Here is a 19,522-nt window from a genome sequence, read left to right as displayed (position 1 = left end):
TTCAGGCGAGAATGGAAACACTGTCTTTACTAACTCACAGTCATCTTGCAAAGCTGAAGGAATCAGCTGTAGGATGAAGCCCACAGTGGCTGGCGCAGCAGAGAGAATGAACTGGCCAACCAACCCTGGAGACTGGACAGTCTCTAGAGTTAATAGTTGGGTTAGAGGATAAATTTCCTTACTGCTAAGTCACTTTGAGTTGTGTTTACCTTTGCTTGAAGTCAAAATCATTCTGATACAGGATTATGGTTTTAAATAAATATGTAAGCCCATATAGGCAAAGCAAAAGCATAAGGAATCTCTTGAGGGGGGCCCCTTAAAAACAGCTTAAATAATACCATAGCTTACACTGCTGAGTGCTTATTACAAGCCATACAATTTTCTAAGCATTCTGCATATTATCTCATTTAATCTTCCTAATAACCCTATGAAGTAAAAACTACTGTTGTCTCCCTTATACAAATGAGAACATCAAGGTGCAGAAAATTAATCCAGTTATTCAAGGTTAAGTGGCAGAGCCAGGAAATCTGACTGCAGAGCCTGGCACTAAATCATTACATTGCACTTTTAGAGGAGAGTCCTTTCTAAGATGACATGAATACAGAAAATCCTGCTAAGAAACATGCATCAGGGCAGGCTCACTCAACACTTCCTCTGCACCATTTTCCAGGGATATTATGACAGTCAAATATGATGATTTATAACCATCACCTTTATCATCATCAATATTCATCTAAAATTTATAAATATCACATATTTGTTCCCATAGACCTGAGAATAAAAATTCACCTCTCCGAGCCTCAGTTTACTCATTTTTTTCAATGAGGATTTTTGAACAAAAACCTTCTCTCAGCAGTTATACCATCCTAAGCGATACTGATGCTGACAAGAGTTTCAAACCAATATCCGAGTATTTGATCATCAGAGATTTGTAGAGCTCTAGACAAGAGAGTTCCAGAAAAACATCTATTTCTGCTTTATTGACTATGCCAAAGCCTTTGACTGTGTGGATCACAATAAACTATGGAAAATTCTGAAAGAGATGGGAATACCAGACCACCTGACCTGTCTCTTGAGAAACCTATATGCAGGTCAGGAAGCAACAGTTAGAACTGAACATGGAACAACAGACTGGTTCCAAATAGGAAAAGGAGTCCGTCAAGGCTGTATATTGTCACCCTGCTTATTTAACTTCTATGCAGAGTACATCATGAGAAACGCTGGGCTGGAAGAAGCACAAGCTGGAATCAAGATTGCCGGGAGAAATATCAAGAACCTCAGATATGCAGATGACACCACCCTTATGGCAGAAAGTGAAGAGGAACTAAAAAGCCTCTTGATGAAAGCGAAAGAGGAGAGTGAAAAAGTTGGCTTAAAGCTCAACATTCAGAAAACGAAGATCATGGCATCTGGTCCCATCACTTCATGGGAAATAGATGGGGAAACAGTGGAAACAGTGGCTGATTTTATTCTGGGGGGCTCCAAAATCACTGCAGATGGTGATTGCAGCCATGAAATTAAAAGATGCTTACTCCCTGGAAGGAAAGTTATGACCAACCTAGATAGCATATTGAAAGGCAGAGATATGACCTTACCGACAAAGGTCCATCTAGTCAAGGCTATGGTTTTTCCAGTGGTCATGTATAGATGTGAGAGTTGGACTGTGAAGAAAGCTGAGCGCCGAAGAATTGATGCTTTTGAACTGCGGTGTTGGAGAAGACTCTTGATAGTCCCTTGGACTGCAAGGAGATCCAACAAGTCCATTCCAAAGGAGATCAGTCCTGGGTGTTTATTGGAAGGACTGATGCTGAAACTGAAACTCCAATACTTGGGCCACCTCATGCAAAGCGTTGACTCATTAAAAAGACCCTGATGTTGGGAGGGATTGGGGGCAGGAGGAGAAGGGGACAACAGAGGATGAGATGGCTAGATGGCATCACTGACTCAATGGAAATGAGTTTGAGTGAACTCCGGGAGTTGGTGATGGACAGGGAAGCCTGGCGTGCTGCGATTCATGGGGTCGCAAAGAGTTGGACACGACTGAGTGACTGAACTGAACTGAACTGAACTGAGATGCCAAAGATTATAACAGAGGTGCCAAAGATTGTAATAGAGTCCATACCCCAAACAGAAATACATAAAGTTATCATTGTTAAAACTGCACAATAAAATACCTTTCCTTCTCCATTTTTGTTATATGTATAACCCACTAAATGCTAAACTGTATAACCTCTAAATGCTAACTGGTAGAAGAAAAGTTAAGATTTGTTTTGTAAGGGTTTCCTAGATTAAATTAAATCAAGGACAATGGGCCAAACTGATTAGAAAACAAAAAAACCCCAAAAATCTCTATAAGGAAAAATATACAGAGCTTCCTAGGTGCCTGGAACAGGGGGTTACTGTTCTAGGCCAAACCATCCTGGGATCAGTTCCCACCCAAAGGCTTTATATAACCAGACCTACAAATCCATCCCCAGGAGCTGATCGTGGCTCAGATGAAGAACTCCTTATTGCCAAATTCAGACTAAATGGAAGAAAGTAGGGACAACCACCACTAGACCATTCACGTATGATCTAAATCAAATCCCTATGACTATACAGTGGAAGTGACAAATAGATTCAAGTACCTGAGGAACTATGAACAGAAGTTCATAAGATTGTACAAGAGGTAGTGACTAAAACCATCCCCAAGAAGAAGAAATGCAAAAAGGCAAAATGGTTGCCTGAGGAGGTCTTACAAATAGCTGAGAAAGGAAGAGAAGAGAAAGGCAAAGGAGAAAAGGAAAGATATACCGATCTGAATGCAGAGTTCCAAAGAATAGCGAGGAGAGACAAGAAAGCCTTCCTCAGTGGTCAATGCAAGGAAATAGAGGAAAACAATAGACTGGGAAAGACTAGAGATCTCTTCAAGAAAATTAGAGATAGCAAGGGAACATTTCATGCAAGGATAGGCTCAATAAAGGACAGAAATGGAATGGACTTAAGAGAAGCAGAAGATATTAAGAAGAGGTGGCAAGGATACATAAAAGAACTATACAAAAAAGATCTCAATGACCCAGATAATCATGATGGTGTGATCACTCACCCACAGCCAGACATCCTGGAGTCCAAAGTCAAGTGGGTCTTAAGAAGCATCACTACAAACAAAGCTAGTGGAGTGATGGAATTCCAGCTGAGCCATTTCAAGTCCTAAAAAATGATGCTGTGAAAGTGCTACACTCAACATGTGAGTAGATTTGGAAAACACAGCAGTGGCCACAGGACTACCAAAGGTCACTTCTCAATCCAGTCCCAAAAAAAGGCAATGCCAAAGAATGTTCAAACCACCACACAATTGCACTCATCGCACATGCTAGCAAAGTAATGCTCAAAATTCTCTAAGTGAGGCTTCAACAGTATGTGAACCGAGAACTTCCAGATGTTCAAGCTGCATTTAGAAAAGTCAGAGGAACCAGAGATCAAATTGCCAACATCTGCTGGATCATAGAAAAAGCAAGAGAATTCCAGAAAACGATCTACTTCTGTTTCATTGACTATGCTAAAGCCTTTGAGTGTGTGGATGGCAACAAAGTGTGGAAAATTCTTCAGGAGATGGGAATACCAGACTACCTGACCTGCCTCCTGAGAAATCTGTATGCAGGTCAAGAAGCAACAGTTAGAACTGCACATGGAACAACAGACTGGTTCCAAATTGAGAAAGGAGTACGTCAAAGCTGTCACCTTGCTTATTTAACTTACATGTGGAGTTCAGCTCAGTTCAGTTCAGTTGCTCAGTCGTGTCTGACTCTTTGTGACCCCATGGACTGCAGCACGCTAGGCCTCCCTGTCCATCACCAACTCCTGGAGTTTATCCAAACTCATGTCCATTGAGTCGGTGATGCCATCCAACCATCTCATCTTTTGTTGTCCCCTTCTCCTCCTGCCTTCAGTCCTTCCCAGCATCAGCGTCTTTTCCAGTGAGTCAGCTCTTCGCACCAGGTGGCCAAAGAATTGGAGTTTCAGCTTCAGCATCAGTCCTTCAAATGAACACTCAGGATTGATCTCCTTTAGGATGGACTTGTTGGATCTCCTTGCAGTCCAAGGGACTCTCAAGAGTCTTCTCCAACACCACAGTTCAAAAGCATCAATTCTTTGGTGCTCAGCTTTCTTTATAGTCCAACTCTCACATCCATACACAACTACTAGAAAAACCATAGCCTTGACTAGACGGAACTTTGTTGGCAAAGTAATGCTTATTTAACTTATATGCAGAGTACATCATGAGAAATGCCAGGCTGGATGAAGCAAAAGCTGGAATCAAGAATGCAGGGAGAAATATCAATAAGCTTGGATAAGCAGATGACGCCACCCTTATGGCAGAAAGCAAGGAGGAACTAAAGAGCCTCTTGATGAAAGTGAAAGAGGAGAGTGAAAAAGTTGACTTAAAGCTCAACATTCAAAAAACTAAGATCATGGCATCTGGTCCCATCACTTTATGGCAAATATATGGGGAAACAGTAGAAACAGCGGCAGACTTTATTTTCCTGGACTCCAAAATCACTGCAGATGGTGACTGCAGCCATGAAATTAAAAGAAGCTTGCTCCTTGGAAGTAAAGTTATGACCAACCTAGATAGCATATTGAAAAGCAGAGACATACTTTACCGACAAAGATCCATATAGTCAAAACTATGGTTTTTCCAGTAGTCATGTGTGGATGTGAGAGTTGGACCATAAGAAAGCTGAGCACTGAAGAACTGATGCTTTTGAACTGTGGTGTTGGAGAAAACTCTCGAGAGTCCCTTGGACTTCCAGATTAAACCAGTCAATTCTAAAAGAAATCAGTCCTGAATATTCATTGGAAGGACTGATTGTGAAGCTGAAACTTCAATACTTTGGCCACCGGATGCGAAGAACTGACTCACCGGAAAAGACCCTGACTTTTGGGAAAGTCTGAAGGCAGGAGGAAAAGGGAATGACAGAGGATGAAATGGCTGGATGGCATCACCCACTGGATGGACATAAATCTGAGCAAACTCTGGGAGTTGGTGATGGACAGGGAAGCCTGATGTGCTGCAGTCCATGGGGTCACAAAGAATCAGACATGACTGAGTGACTGAACTGAACAAACCCACCCCCCAGTTCAGGCCGCCCTGAGCCGTTCAACTTCTGGCCAGGCCTGAGGCTCATGGAGAGACTGTGACCAATGGAGATTCTGCGAGCAGATCCTCTAAGGCTCTGAGTCAGTAAGTCTGGGGTGAGACCCTGGCCCCATTTTAACAGACCCCGGACAGGCCTCAGGTGACCCCTGGAGCCACACCAAGCAGAACCTACCCCCCACCCCACCGCCAGCCCGTCTGGAGCTCCCTGGGAAGAACAGAGCTTCAGCAAAGGCAAGTGTTTTGCAAACTGCTCCCTCTAGGGCCCAAGAGCACGTCTGAATCCTCCAGAAACAGTTGTACTTGCTAAATTAGCACCTAAACGCCTATGGGTGGAGTTGTGCTGAAAAATCCCATTATTAGGATTTAACAGCATGTTTAATTTAAGAATACTTTGGAAGCAAAAATTCAAGCTTTCTCACAGCTCTGAAAAGGACTGAAACACTATGCTGCTAATTAGTGATTGTGACGGACCAGCTGTGGAGATGAAGATTTCGGGAACTCTTAGAGAGGCACAATTAGGACAACTCTCTAATGCCCTCGTGATAAAAGCAGGTGGTTTTCTGTAACAGCCTTTTTGATAGGACAATGTGCCAGAGTTTCTAATTTCTGGTAAAGTACAAGATGCCAAAAATAAGTATCTGAAGGAATATAATGAATTTTAATAAATCTTCTAAAAGTATGCAAATTCTAGACTTTTTGTTTCCCTAGAGCCCATTTTTGGTTATCCAGTAAGCTTCAGGTGACTAACTGCATCACCAGAGCTTGTAACCACAGCGATGCTACCACTGGGGGCCAGGTACTTCTTTCTGGTGGATGGTGAGGCGGGCACAGGCCTAGGCACATGGTTCCGTTCAGCTCTGATACCACACATGTCTGTGTGTCAGATGCTGTTGGCTCCTTTTCCAGATTCAAGACTAAGACACAGATCAACAGTTAACTGACTTGCCCAATGGCACAGTTTTTTTAGTGGCAGAGGCAGGGTTCAAACCTGGATCTACGTGCTCATACCACTAAGCTTCTCTGTGGCTTTTCTCAGGGTTGGGGGGGGCACTCCTCCTGTTTCCATGTGGCAGGACCCCCCATTAGTGGGACTCCACAGGCTTCTCTTCTCTCTGCTCCCTTAACTCATTCTTCCCAGGGGTGGGGGTGGCAATTGGATGGGGAGGGCCGACTCACCTCATGGGAGAAGGAACTGGGCGTACCCGTCCACTCTCTCCTGGTCTGGGGTCTCCACCCCCTCCTGCCACAAATCACACAGGGAAGCCTGTGGTGATCGAGTTCTGCATGCAGCTGGGTGGTGTGTATGTTTAATTCTGGGGACACTGCAAGAGTAAGCCATACTCTCAAGTTTTTACTAGCTATATTGCTGATTTTGGGTTCTCCATCTACCTGTTTATTTTTACCTCTCATTTCATTCCAAACTGGAGCAGCAAACAGGGCTGTCATTGTGAACCCCTCTCAATACCCAATCCTGAGCACGATTCCTGGCACACGGACTTTCTTGATACATGATAGCAGTAGACCTAGCTATCCCAGGCTGGGATCTGACAAGGATTTCCTCAGTTCTCACATAATCCTTTCAGGTTCATGACAAATGCCTGGATTCCTCTCTTTGACACTTTTTAAAAATCAGGTTTTAAAGGAATAGGTCAACTAATGTGTTCTCAGCCATCAACGGGTCCTCCTGACTCCTCGATGGAGATCCCCGGGGCAAAAGAGACAGACCGGGCACAGAAAGGCTCGGGGAACCAGTTTCATCAACAACCACTGAGAGATGGTTGCGTCTATTCCTCCATGCAATTCTCTTTCTTCCTCTAAGAAATAACACTGCATTTGCCAATATTCTGCCATTCAAAATGTTAAAGAAACTATGAGAACAAAGTCCTGAAGACTTACCAATTTTTCCGATGAGGTTATTTTGAAGATAGAGGATTTTTAAATCCCGGCACCACTTGTCAATATGCTCTAGTCTTTCTATTTCTTGCTGATGCAAGGAGAGTTCCTCCAGGGAAAAAATTACACAGTCATTGTGCTCGGCATTCCGTCTAATGAGATCTTCTGTGACTGAAAGAAAATGTGTTACATATTACATCTCCATCCCCATTAATATTAAGCTATTAATGCACTGGGTTTTCCTCGCAGTGAGATGTGAATTCTCCAGGCCCAAGTCATTTTTCTGAAGGAAAGAGATCAGAGAAGTGCTGCCTCCTGTTGGAAGTTTTTATGACACTAGTGTAACTTGGAAGAAAGAGGCGATGATCCATTTTGTCTTATGCTGGAATCTACGTACATTTCGCTGGATGGATGGAGACCAAGTTGATTGGTAATGACCATGAGGATTGGGATCCTGAGGTGGTATCACATCAAACTGGGTGAGACCCACTAAGTAATCCAAGACGGAGGCATGGCACGGCTGACAGGGCAGAAACAGGACAGCATCTCCATTCAATAGCCACAACCATCCCGTAAGGAAAGGTTCACTCACTCATTCATTCATTCACCTGGTATTTATTTAACTAGAGTGGAAGAGACAGAAGAGAAATAACCCTAGATTTTACAGGGCAATCTTATAAAGCAACCACCACTGGATCTGTTTCCAGGAGGAATGAAAGAAGCTGATCACAGAGGGAGGGGTTGCAAGAGCCCCACTCCCCCCTGACAAGAGTGATGCATAGCACTGGGCTGGCCTGATGCCACAGGCCAGGAACATATGATGATGGTGGTGCCAAGGGACTGGGGACAACACTTGTGTCCACGGTTGCAGCCAAGAACAGGATACGAATCCTCTTCACAGTTGGGTTGTAAAAACTTTGGGTTGGCCAAAAAGTTTGTTCAGCTTTTTCTGTAACATGGAAAACCCAAATGAACTTCCTGGCCAACCCAATATATAATAAAAACAAGGAGGCAATCACAATAGAGAATACTTGTACTTTCCAGTGCTATTAAAAAAAACTATGAATCCATTTGAACCCTTACATTTTAGGTGGAATGTGGAAATAATCACATCCATCCCACAGGATAATAAAGCTTCTCCTCTTGCCATTTACAGGGTGCCAAGAGTTGTCCTAAATGCTTCGTGTGTATGAACATGTGAGTAGGGACCATTGTTATTTACATTTGTTAGATGACGACTTGAGGCTCAGAGAGTTTAAGTAACTTGCCAGGGCCCAGCTATTATAGTAAGTGCTGGAGCCAAGTGATGGTGTGCTCTGAACCACCATGCTCCACTGCCCCAAGCGTGAGCAAAAAAGAGCCTCTCAAAAAGCCTCAAGCTTCCTGAACGTACAAGCTCCTCTAGTGGAGACAGAGCTCTCCAGGTGCCCCTCTTCTGCGTCACATCCTTACAGGTGAAGTCTGCCTTTTTTAAACAATGTCAAAACATGTACGAACTCCATCATTTGCGTGCAGTTAGCTGAACCCCCTGCCACATCCAGTGGTGAGAGGTGGGGTGCGTGTAATGACCGTTCTTTGGAAGAAAGACCAGGGCAATGCAGAGGCTGAGAGATTCGTTTCCCAGGTGGCACAGTGGTAAAGAACTCATCTGCCAAACAGGAGACATAGGTCCGATCCTTGGGTTGGGAAGATCCCCTGGAGAAGGAAATGGCAACCCACTCCAGTATTCTTGCCTAGGAAATCCCATGGATAGAGGAGCCTGGTGGGGTATAGTCCACTGGGTTGCAAAGAGTTGGACATGACTGAGCGATTGAGCATGCAACAGCAGAGCTGGCTGCAAGCTAGGTCCTGGGAGGGGGCAGGCCAGAGAGGCAAGTAGGAGGCTAAAGGGGCAGCCTCCGCAGCCCTGCTCTCTGGGATCCCTACCGCGGGCTGCACTCTGCCATCTCTGGACACCACTGCTGTCATTAAACTGGCTTAAAAAGACTGCTCTAGTCAAGGAAAAGAAAGACAATACATGTTCTGAAAACCAAATTTTTAAGAGAAGGGAATTAAAACTACTCTTCCCACCTCCCACTACCAAAGTTGGTTCTAACAGCTGGAATCAGCTGGGGACAGCCAAGTTGAGGACACATCAAAGCTGCTGTGTAAAGTCAACCGTATTACCTGCCTCTGCAGTTGATGTCTAAGAATGCTCTTTACAAGGATGCAACGTGGGTTAAGGGGTTGGGATGACACTACCAATGTTACGTCAGCTAACTTGATGAAACATGGGAGTGACGCACTGTGATGATGCAGACAGACCCTTGATGACTAACGGTGTGTATGTGACTCAAATGACACAAATCCATGGGGCAGGAAGTGGACTTTGAGGCCTTGCGTCCACTAGACCTGGAGTCAATGGGCCAGGAGGATGAGCCCTTCCAGAGCCCGTGCCCTCCCCTGCAGACCACTGCCCCCGGGCGGAGCAAGGAAATCCTCTGCCTCCAAGTCCCACACTGGCTGCTTCTGCAGGCCACACTGTCGGGCACGCACTCCTTCACCCAGAGGTGTCCGAGGAGTGGCTGCTTTCTGGGGACATGGATGGCTTGGAAGTGTTGGCTGGAGTGTCTGCCCTCATATGTCAGCAGGAAGGACCAGGCTAGAGCCAGGGATGGCAAGAGGAGGGAGGTGTGGGCAAGGGAGCTGGCACAGAATCCAATGAGCTTGGGAAACATATACTGAATGTGGCGTTCTGGGTTGTTATGAAGGTATACTCGTCAAGGAAAGAAGATGCGTTTTATTTAGCAGTTTGATGTATAACTTGATACATGTGCCTCCACTTATATTCCTGCCCCAGTTCCCCAGTTGCCCTGGCTGAAGGCTTGGTTGGGTACCCAGCTTGAAGACAGCCTAACTCGAACCCTGCAAGAGCTGTCATCCAAGGATATAGTTAAGGTGAATGTGTGCAGGGCATTCTGATTGCATCTGGAGAAGCCTCGCCTGGTCTCCGGCCTGAGGCAGCTACACCAGCATCTGCACAGGCCACGTGCTGCCTCTTGGGGATATGAAAGGTGTCACAGGTTTCTCCTGCTCTACAGTTGTGCAGGCTTTTCTGATCTGTCCAACCCTGGAGACTTGCTGGTCCCTCCAACTGCTGACTGAGTTCCCACTGATGTCGAATGTCCTTCCTGTGTTCTCTTGCTGCCCGTGTCTTAAAAATCTAAGAGATCCTTTTTATTACACTATTATGTGTGTTAAAGGGATCATTTGTGTGCAATTATCAAATCCTCCCTTTCAGAGGCATGTAGATATTAGGAAGGAATTATGTAGACCTCCTAATCATGAGAATTAAGAAGATAAAAATCACTCCTAGTTGAAAGCGGTGTGGAGGGGTGGAGGAGTTGGCATAAATAACAAATTGATACACACACACACACACACACACACACACACACACACACACATGGGAGAGGGGGGGCTAAGGTTCATTCAGCATACTGAGTAGTTTTGCCCAACGGCAACAATTATACACAACTAGGATAGATTAAAAGAAAATGGAAAATCACAAAGGAAGGTAGAACTGTGAAGGTCTGGAGTTTCCCAGAGGCCCTTTTCTGAACTCCTCTACATTAAGCAAACCACTGTGCAGCCTACTGTTTCAGAGTGCTCAGGAAATTGTTCCACAATACTGCCTCACCTGTAATGGCAAACATCAGTACAAAAACCAGGGTCCCCGAGAAGCAATGTGTCAGAGTATCTACCTGGTGCATGGAGATTATAGTGCTTCAGACTTTTAAAGGAGAAAACATTTTGCAGTTTTATGTACAGTTTAGACCAAACATTCTTTAACTCCAAGCAGTATTGTGTACCTTTAGAAAGCCCTACTCCAAATAACACAGCCCTGCATTTATGAATAAATCACTTGAGGCACTTAAAAAGGCTTTGGAAGCATTAATGCATCCCCATAAGACTATCTCAAGACAGATGGTAATACAATGCCTATTTCTGGGAGACAGTGAAGGACAGGGAAGCCTGGTGTGCTGCAGTCCGTGGGGTCACAAAGAGTCGGATACGACTTAGTGCCTGAACAACAATAATCATATGGTACAGGAGAACATGCCAAGGCACTTACTATATAAAACATATTGCTTTCATTTCCTTCTTGGGGAAAATTCAAACAGTAAAATACAAGACTCAGATAGACACCGGAGAAGGCAATGGCACCCCATTCCAGTACTTTTGCCTAGAAAATCCCATGGATGGAGGAGCCTGGTAGGCTGCAGTCCATGGGGTCGCTAGAGTCAGACACTACTGAGCGACTTCACTTTCACTTTTCACTTTCATGCATTGGAGAAGGAAATGGCAACCCACTCCAGTGTTCTTGCCTGGAGAATCCCAGGGACGGTGGAGCCTGGTGGGCTGCGGTCTATGGGGTTGCACAGAGTCGGACACGACTAAAGCGACTTAGCAGCAGCAACAGATAGACACGGAGAAGTATCTCACCTATAGAAGGCTGTAACCAATATCTGAATGAGCGGTTGATGAAGGATACTGACAGTTATAACCACAGATTCATACTCATCTCACTAAAAGAAAAAGGTTTAATGGAAACTCGTGCAGAGGCTTCTTTTCAATTCCTTAATATGACTGGGTTCTCGATACCTCGAGAGAGCATCCATGAAAAGACCCTACAGGGTGGGCAGGGCAGAGGGCAGGAGGAGAGGTTTTCAGGAATATCAGAGGTTGTCACGCTGTGTTTGCTATGACAGAGCTTTTCTAGAACAAGGTTCTAGAAGCTCACAAAGCCAACAATGCAGTGTTTGTCCTTCAGGCTTTGTATCATGTTTTGTAAACAACTCACCCTTTCTTGCCAGGGTACAGAAAAATCAGTAATGTATGCTTAAAGCAGATTCTGCAGAATTTTTAAACATCTTGAAAAACCAGCGGACACATACATGAAACAGAGATTTAACATAAATACATAGAAAGGGGTTGTTGCTGTTGTTTAATCCCTCAGTCGTGTCTCTTTGCAAATCCATGGACGTAGTGCAACAGGCTCCTCTGTCCATGGGATTTCCCAGGTCAGCATACTGGAGTGGGTTGCCATTTCCTTCTCCAGGGGATCTTCCTGACCCAGAGACTGAACCCACCTCCTGCATTAGCAGGTGGATTCTTAAATCACTCAGCCACCAGGGAAACCCAAATGACGGGGTCACAAATAGGTAAAGATTTCATCTTGTAGCATCTAAACTTTTTTCCTTTTCTTGTTTTCCATGGAAATTTTTAGAAACAGGATTTCTCAGTCACTTGCCCTGCCTCTTCTCACTGACTCAGGGTTATCTGATTGTTGGTGGTCACAGGGATCCCACCACACAGTTAGGGCACTGACAGTTACAAATACGGACAGACTATACAAGGCAAGGACAGAAGGATCCAGAAAGTACTGTGAGTTCAGAGGAGGGAGTGACCCATGCTACAGAGCGACAGAAGAAGGTCAAACAGGGCATTATGGAGGAGAAGCCTGGGCTGAATCCTGAAACGCAAGTAGACATTTGGCAAATGTACCAGTAAGGAAAGCACACCACAGGCCGTGACAGATGCCATGAGGCCCAGCTCCCCGCTTCCGGCCCGAAGATGACTTCCTGCTGCTGGGAGGGCAGCCCTCAGCTGCCCACCTTCTTTGAAGTCACCCCAGCTGCAGAGACATCTCAACCAAAATCATGCCCCTCCTCCCAGGAAAGCCTGAGTGATATGGGGCTATAAAGGCCCAGCCCTCTCAACCCAACTTGGGAAAAACCAGAGGTCCAAGTTCAGAGCTCCTTTCACAAGCTCCAGGCTGGTTAGCTAACGCCTTTGTTAAGATGCATCCCAACCCGATTTCCCTCTCTGCTGGACCTGGCTTTCTTGTCCAATGACACCTCCTCATACACTTCCTGCACACTTGCCTCCACTGAGAAGTCTGACTCCTGGGGAACCCAGCCTGGAAGAGTGGACACCGCAGGTGGTACACAAGAGCAGCCGCTGCCTTGCACAGAGCACTCTGCGCCTGGTCCCCACTGACAGCAACCTCACATGGCGGAAGGTGCGAGCCAGTCCCTGGGTCCTCTTTCCTAAGGACCATCAGCCCAATACGAGGATTCTGTGTTCGTGACCTAATCACCTCCCAAAGGCCTCACCTCCTAATAACATCACCTTGAGGGTCAAGGTTTCAACTTATGAATTTTGGTGGGAAACAAACATGGATACTAGTGGAAGGGAACACACGGATAAGAGTGATGCAATCAGGCATTAGAGAAATACAGGGGAAATTGTAACTTAAAGGAAGATTGTGTTGGGGTGGCTACCACTGAAAACACAATTTACAAGGTAAGGCTGAGAGTCACAACCGAACATTAAAAGCTGATTGTAAACACCAGACTCCTATACTGGTAGCAAATAAAGAGGTTTTCTCCCTGAAAGTGAAGGACAGAGAGAGCTGAGAACCAGGCCAGGGACTAAATCACTAGAGAAGCAGAGCCTTCAGGTTCCAGACACGCTGGGGTCACAGGCACAGGATTTAGCCTCCAGCCTATGATAACTAAAAACCAAGACAAAATACAGGAAAATAATGTTGTTTTTTTAAACTTGTCATTGAGAAGTCGAAAGGAAAAAAAGTATTTTGAACAGAATATAATATGAAGAAAATAATCAGTATATCAAAATCTGTGGGGTACAGCTAAAACATAACTTCGAAGAGATTTATAGCACTAAATGCCTATAGCAAGAAAGAAAAGAGGTCCCAAATATCCGCTTCCTCTTTGAGAAACAGATCCCAAGATGACAAAGATGCTGGAATGAGCACACGAGAACCTTCAAGCAGCTGTGTTGGTTTCCTACAGTGGCAGTAACACATTACCACAAACTTAGCTGTTGACAGTTCCGCAGGCCAGAAGTCAGATATGGGTCTCGCCTACCTGATATTGGGGTGTCAGGGGGATTACATTCCTTTCTGGAGGTTCCAGGGGAGGACCCGTTTTCTTATTTGAGTTGCTGGCAGAATTTGGTTCCTTACAGTAATAGGACTGAGTTCCTCATTTTATTGCTGATTCTCAGCTGAAAGCCCCCCAGATTATAGCAACTTCAGCAGCTCAGAAGTTTCTGCCTCCCCAGCTCAAGAAGTTTGCTTGAATTCTATCTCCCTTTACCTCAGCAGGAAAGTTCCTCTAGACAGAAAACTGGGGTAACAGTGGGGCACAACTTTTGCATTTCCCTTCTCGCAAGGGGCACAGTTATGTCCTGAAAACAGCTACCTTATTCATGTTGCCCAATTTCACAGTTCTTTACAGAGGAAGGTTAACTCCAATACCACTTACTCTATCAGCGCTGCAGAAAGAAGCCCTAAAATGCCTCCTATTTATGACTAAGCACTTTAACCAAGCTTTTCCAATGGCCTGTCTCAAGAGGGCTTCTGTGGTACTTATTTCAGACTCTTACAGGGAGGATTAAGCATCCTATGCAGGTAAAGCATTCAGCAGGCTTATGGAACACTCTCCAAGGAAGACTGGATAAAGACAAATTATGCACAAGTTTAAATCATCAATGTTCAAGTGCGCTGTCTGAGCAATTTCACTGTGACCACTCATATAAACTTAAATGAATATAATAGTCAAACTATTTTAATTTTCTTAAGGCAGAGAACATGTGCCAAACCATTCCTCTTTCAGTTACATTAATGAATAATTACAGAAAGGAAATAACTGTTCCAGCCGTAAAGCATTATATTGTCAAATAAATTAAGTTAAAAACAAAGTTAAGCAAATCAGCACAGTCTTTAGTACACAGTTCAGTCTGAAAATTAGGTCTTCCATAAAAAATAAGGGCTTCTCTGATAGCTCAATTGGTAAAGAACCCACCTGCAATACAGGAGACCCCAGTTTGATTCCTGGGTCGGGAAGATCTGCAGGAGAAAGGATAGGCTACCCACTCCAGTATTCTTGGGCTTCCCTTATGGCTTAGCTGGTAAAGAATCTGCCTGCAATGTGGGAGACCTGGGTTTGATCCCTGGGTTGGTAAGATCTCCTGGAGAAGGGAAAGGCTACCCATTCCAGAATTCTGGCCTGGAGAATTCCATGGACTGTATAGTCCATGGGGTCACAAAGAGTTGGACATGACTAAGGGATTTTCACTCACTCCATAAAAAATAAAACAAACTAAAAATCCTCTATTTATCCATAATTGTTTTTTCTTATTTCTGAAACTTTGTTTTATGTGCTTAGTATGTAAAGCCAAAGAATTGATGCTTTTGAACTGTGGTGTTGGAGAAGACTTGAGAGTCCCTTGGACTGCAAGGAGATCTGACCAGTCCATCCTACAGAAAATCAGTCCTGAATATTCATTGGAAGGACTGATGTTGAAGCTGAAACTCCAATACTTTGGCCACCTGATGCAAAGAACTGACTCATTTGAAAAGATCCTGATGCTGGGAAGGATTGAAGGTGAGAGGAGAAGGGGATGACAGAGGATGAGATGGTTGGATGACATCACCAACTCAGTGGACATGAGTTTAAGTAAATTCTGGGAGTTGGTGACGGATAAGGGAGGCCTGGCATGCTGCAGTCCATGGAGTCGAAAAGAGTCAGACACAACTGAGCAACTGAACTGAATTGACTGATGTAAATCTATGCAATTTCTTTAAAGGATGCTTTTCTTGGAAGCATCCTTTCATCAAAAAGCTTTTTCTGGTGTAGCTAAAATGTTTATAAAAAGCATTTCTCAATTATTCATAGGTGTGTGATGAACTAGCCATATGATATCAACAACATATCTCAGCTTGAAATTGGGACTTCCCTGGTAGTCCAGTGCTTAAGACTCTGAACTTCCAATGCAGGCGGCTTGGGTTCAATCCCTGATTGGGAAACTAAGATTCTACATGCTGCTGCTGCTGCTAAGTTGCTTCAGTCGTGTCCAACTCTGTGCGACCCCATAGACAGCAGCCCACAAGGCTCCCCAGTCCCTGGGATTCTACAGGCAAGAACACTAGAATGGGTTGCCATTTCCTTCTCCAATGCATGAAAGGGAAAAGTGAAAGTGAAGTCGCTCAGTCGTGTCCGACTCTTTGTGACCCCATGGACTGCAGCCCACCAGGCTCCTCCATCCATGGGATTTTCCAGGCAAGAGTACTGGAGTGGGGTGCCACTGCCTTCTCCGCCTACATGTTTCTGCTGCTGCTGCTGCTGCCAAGTCGCTTCAGTCGTGTCCGACTCTGTGCGACCCCATAGATGGCAGCCCACCAGGCTCCCCCGTCCCTGGGATTCTCCAGGCAAGAACACTGGAGTGGGTTGCCATTTCCTTCTCCAATGCATGAAAGTGAAAAGTGAAAGTGAAGTCACTCAGTCGTGTCCGACTCTTAGCAACCCCATGGACTTCAGCCCACCAGGCTCCTCTGTCCATAGGATTTTCCAGGCAAGAGTACTGGACATGCTGCTAGGTGTGGTCAAAAAAAAAAAAATAGAGAGAGCTTGAAATTAATGGTAAACAACACTGTCCACCAAATGAATTAAGACTTAAAAGTAGGAAACGCGATTTAAAGGATTTGTTACAAGCAGCTGATGAAGTCTACAATATAACAGGCAATGCATTAGGAAGATGATTCTAACTGGAGTTTCCTATTTAAGGTGAACTGAGAGGAAATAATATAAAACTGATTTTTCCTCTACGTGCCTTTAAGAAAATGTGGACACTATGAAAAGCCACTGAGCTGGACCTCAAATTGAATGCTAACTTATCACATAACAAGTATAAAGTTTGAGACCAGATGCTTAAACCTTCTGCATAACAGAGTCCATCTATAAAGTTTTAAAGATGGTGTGAACTAGAGACCGCTGAGCATCCTTCCAGCAATAACAACCTATGGCTTTGAGGGTACTTAACTTCCCCTGGCAAATGCATACACAGATCACATCTCAGGAGACTAGCCACCCTAATTTGATAGTCACAGTAGTATCAATACAAAATGAATTCAATATTAAGTTTAAGAAAGGAGTTCTTTTTTCTCTAAATCATAATCTGCAGTGAGAGGTTAGTGCAGAGAGGCACTAATTATTTCATTTTCCCCCACTCACTGCTCCCAGGCTTGACCTTGCTCTCTCTGGGCAGACATCAACACTAAAAGTATTTTCTTTGACTTTCAACATGAGAGCTCACACCACGGCCTCTCTTTTCCTCACCAGACCTTCCCTTATTCTCAGGAGACAGTGTAGCCACAGATTAAAGAAAGCCAGCTCTGTTCAGGTTCACATCCCAGATACATTGCTGACTGTGTGACAATCGGCAGGTTGCTTAACCTCTCTGTTCTTCAGATTCCTCAACTGCAAAATGGAGGTAGTGTCTGTCTCACAAGATTTTTGTGAGAACTCGAGGAGTTGACACAGAGATGCCACTCAGAACATTGCCTAGAAGGCAGCAAGAACATGACGATCATAAGCCCTTATTACCATCTTCTCTCGGAAGCTCAAGTTTTTTCTTCTGAGGTAGAGAGTTCAGAACTGTGGAAAGAGCAGTAAAAGCCAAGGAGCTTGTATCTTAGTTTTTTATTCCATTGTGACTGATATTCTAAAATAAGCGTTGGCTTTCTTCCTCAAAGGGAGAAGCTCCAAAAGGGCTGGCCCTCCTCTTTTGCTCACCACTGCACCCGCAGCATCTGACACGAGGTGTATCAGTGTTAGTTGCTCAGTCATGTCTGACTCTTTGTGACCCCGTGAACTGCAGCCCGCCAGGCTCCTGTGTCCATGGAATTCTCCTGGCAAGGATACAGGAGTGGGTTGCCATTTCCTTACTCCAGGGAATCTTCCTGATCCAGGGATCAAACCCAGGTCTCCCACATTGCAGGCAGGTTTTTTTTTACCGTCTGAGCCACAGGGTAGGAACTACAGTATGAGTCTGATATGTTAATGATTTAACAAATGAAAGTGGACAGGATTCAAAGGCAGAGGGCAAAGGATAATCCACGGAAAAGTAAAAAATATTGATAAGCAAAAAGAAAACAATGGGATGAGGATAAGGGAAGGGAGAAGAAATAACACTCTCAAGATTTGGGACAGTGTAAACATTTAAAATCACCATCCCCTTTCCACCACCAGACTGTCAGCTCTTCCAGGGAAAATACCCCACCATCTACCACAGTCTCTTGATTTAGAAGTATTCACTATGACACTTCTACAACAAGTGATAAATTCAGGGTAACTGTATAAAAGTGCAATTTGGAAAGGTCAAAGATAGTGTCGGTATTGGAATAGTTCAGCCTGAAATAATTGGTACAATCTAAAATATATATAAGTAACTGCTAATTCTGCCACTTCACAGTGTCTTGGTATATTCATAATCATATTTACAACACTGACTGTAAACAGATGCTATTACTGCCTTCATTTTGGAGGTGAGGAAGTCTCACAGCTGGTGGCAGGAAGGTGCACGAGGTAAGGCCATGGGGTCGGGTCCCTCAACCACGAGGCTACACTGCTCCCAGTGGGGCTCAGAGACAGCGACTAGCCCACGCTGCAGGCAAGGGAACGCGCGGGCTCGAACCGGGCGTGTCTGACGCCAAGACGCTTAGACTTGCCACGAGCCCTTCCATCAAGTGCCATGCCTTTCTCCCCCAGCCCCACGCCTGCCCCACTTTATAGATCGGGAACCTGGGTCTCGCCGGGGCCAAGCAGCCCAGCCAGTCGGCTCAGGGCCTGCCCCAGCCGGGTCTGCAGAGGGCCAAGGGCCGGAGGGGTTAGGATCCGCGGGCAGAAGGGGCGTCGAGAGTCCCGAGAGGCCCGGGACGATGCCTAGAATGGGGACGATCGAGAGCGGAAGATTGGAGGGGGCGCTTACTCCGTCCCATGTCGCCCCTCGAGGGTCTCGGGCCCGGGAAGCTCCACCAGGACCCGCCAGGACTCCCGGGTCGCCTCGCAGTCTCTCCTCCGCGCGTCCGCACCTGGGAACCATGGCAACGGGGACTCTACGGAGGCCGCGCGGGGCCAGGCGGGGCCGCGTTTCCCGACTCTGGAGGGGCTGGGAGGAGAGTCTGCCCCAGAGAAGATCCGGGTGTCCCATAACCCAGACCTAGTCCTCCTCCACGGCCCCATCCTCCATCTCGGCAAACTGCTTCCCTGACCACAGATCAGCTGGCCAAACTAAACACAGAACCACAGGACACTCTGTTTCCTGAGGGGAGCTGCCTCCTGAGTCCCCTTAGCCTGTCCTTTGCTCTTTTCTCTTTGTATTTGATTTAAGGCCTTCCACACTGGAATCTGGAATCAAGATTGCCGGGAGAAATATCAGTAACCTCAGATATGCAGATGACACTACCTTATGGCAGAAAGTGAAGAGGAACTAAAAAGCCTCTTGAAGGTGAAAGAGGGTGAAAAAGTTGGCTTAAAACTCAACATTCAGAAAACTAAGATCATGGCATCTGGTCCCATCACTTCATGGGAAATAGATGGGGAAACAGTGGAAACAGTGTCAGACTTTATTTTTGGGGGG

General features: G+C 45.3%; 1 protein-coding gene across 5 annotated transcripts in view; it reads right to left on the bottom strand.

The window, feature by feature from the left end:
* The window catches only part of DNAAF11 (dynein axonemal assembly factor 11), a 71,060-nt gene extending 52,051 nt beyond the window's left edge, over window positions 1–19,009 (bottom strand). For 4 of the 5 annotated variants that reach the window (XM_005215336.5, XM_059893283.1, XM_059893284.1 and 1 more), the window contains exons 1-2: window positions 18,872–19,009; window positions 7,037–7,204 (exon numbers count right to left, since the gene is read on the bottom strand). In XM_005215336.5, coding sequence (XP_005215393.1) covers window positions 7,037–7,204; window positions 18,872–18,881 — 178 coding nt within the window. In that variant the 5' untranslated portion in view covers window positions 18,882–19,009. The remainder of the gene's footprint in view (window positions 1–7,036; window positions 7,205–18,871) is intronic. The other variant, NM_001075904.1, reaches the window with a different exon arrangement.
* Between the last annotated feature and the right edge of the window lie 513 nt (window positions 19,010–19,522).

The sequence above is a fragment of the Bos taurus genome, chromosome 14 (genome assembly GCF_002263795.3).
Source record: "Bos taurus isolate L1 Dominette 01449 registration number 42190680 breed Hereford chromosome 14, ARS-UCD2.0, whole genome shotgun sequence".
In the NCBI taxonomy this organism is placed as follows: domain Eukaryota; kingdom Metazoa; phylum Chordata; class Mammalia; order Artiodactyla; family Bovidae; genus Bos; species Bos taurus.
The sequence above is the reverse complement of the archived record's forward strand: the minus strand, read 5'-3'. Positions and strand labels throughout refer to the sequence as shown.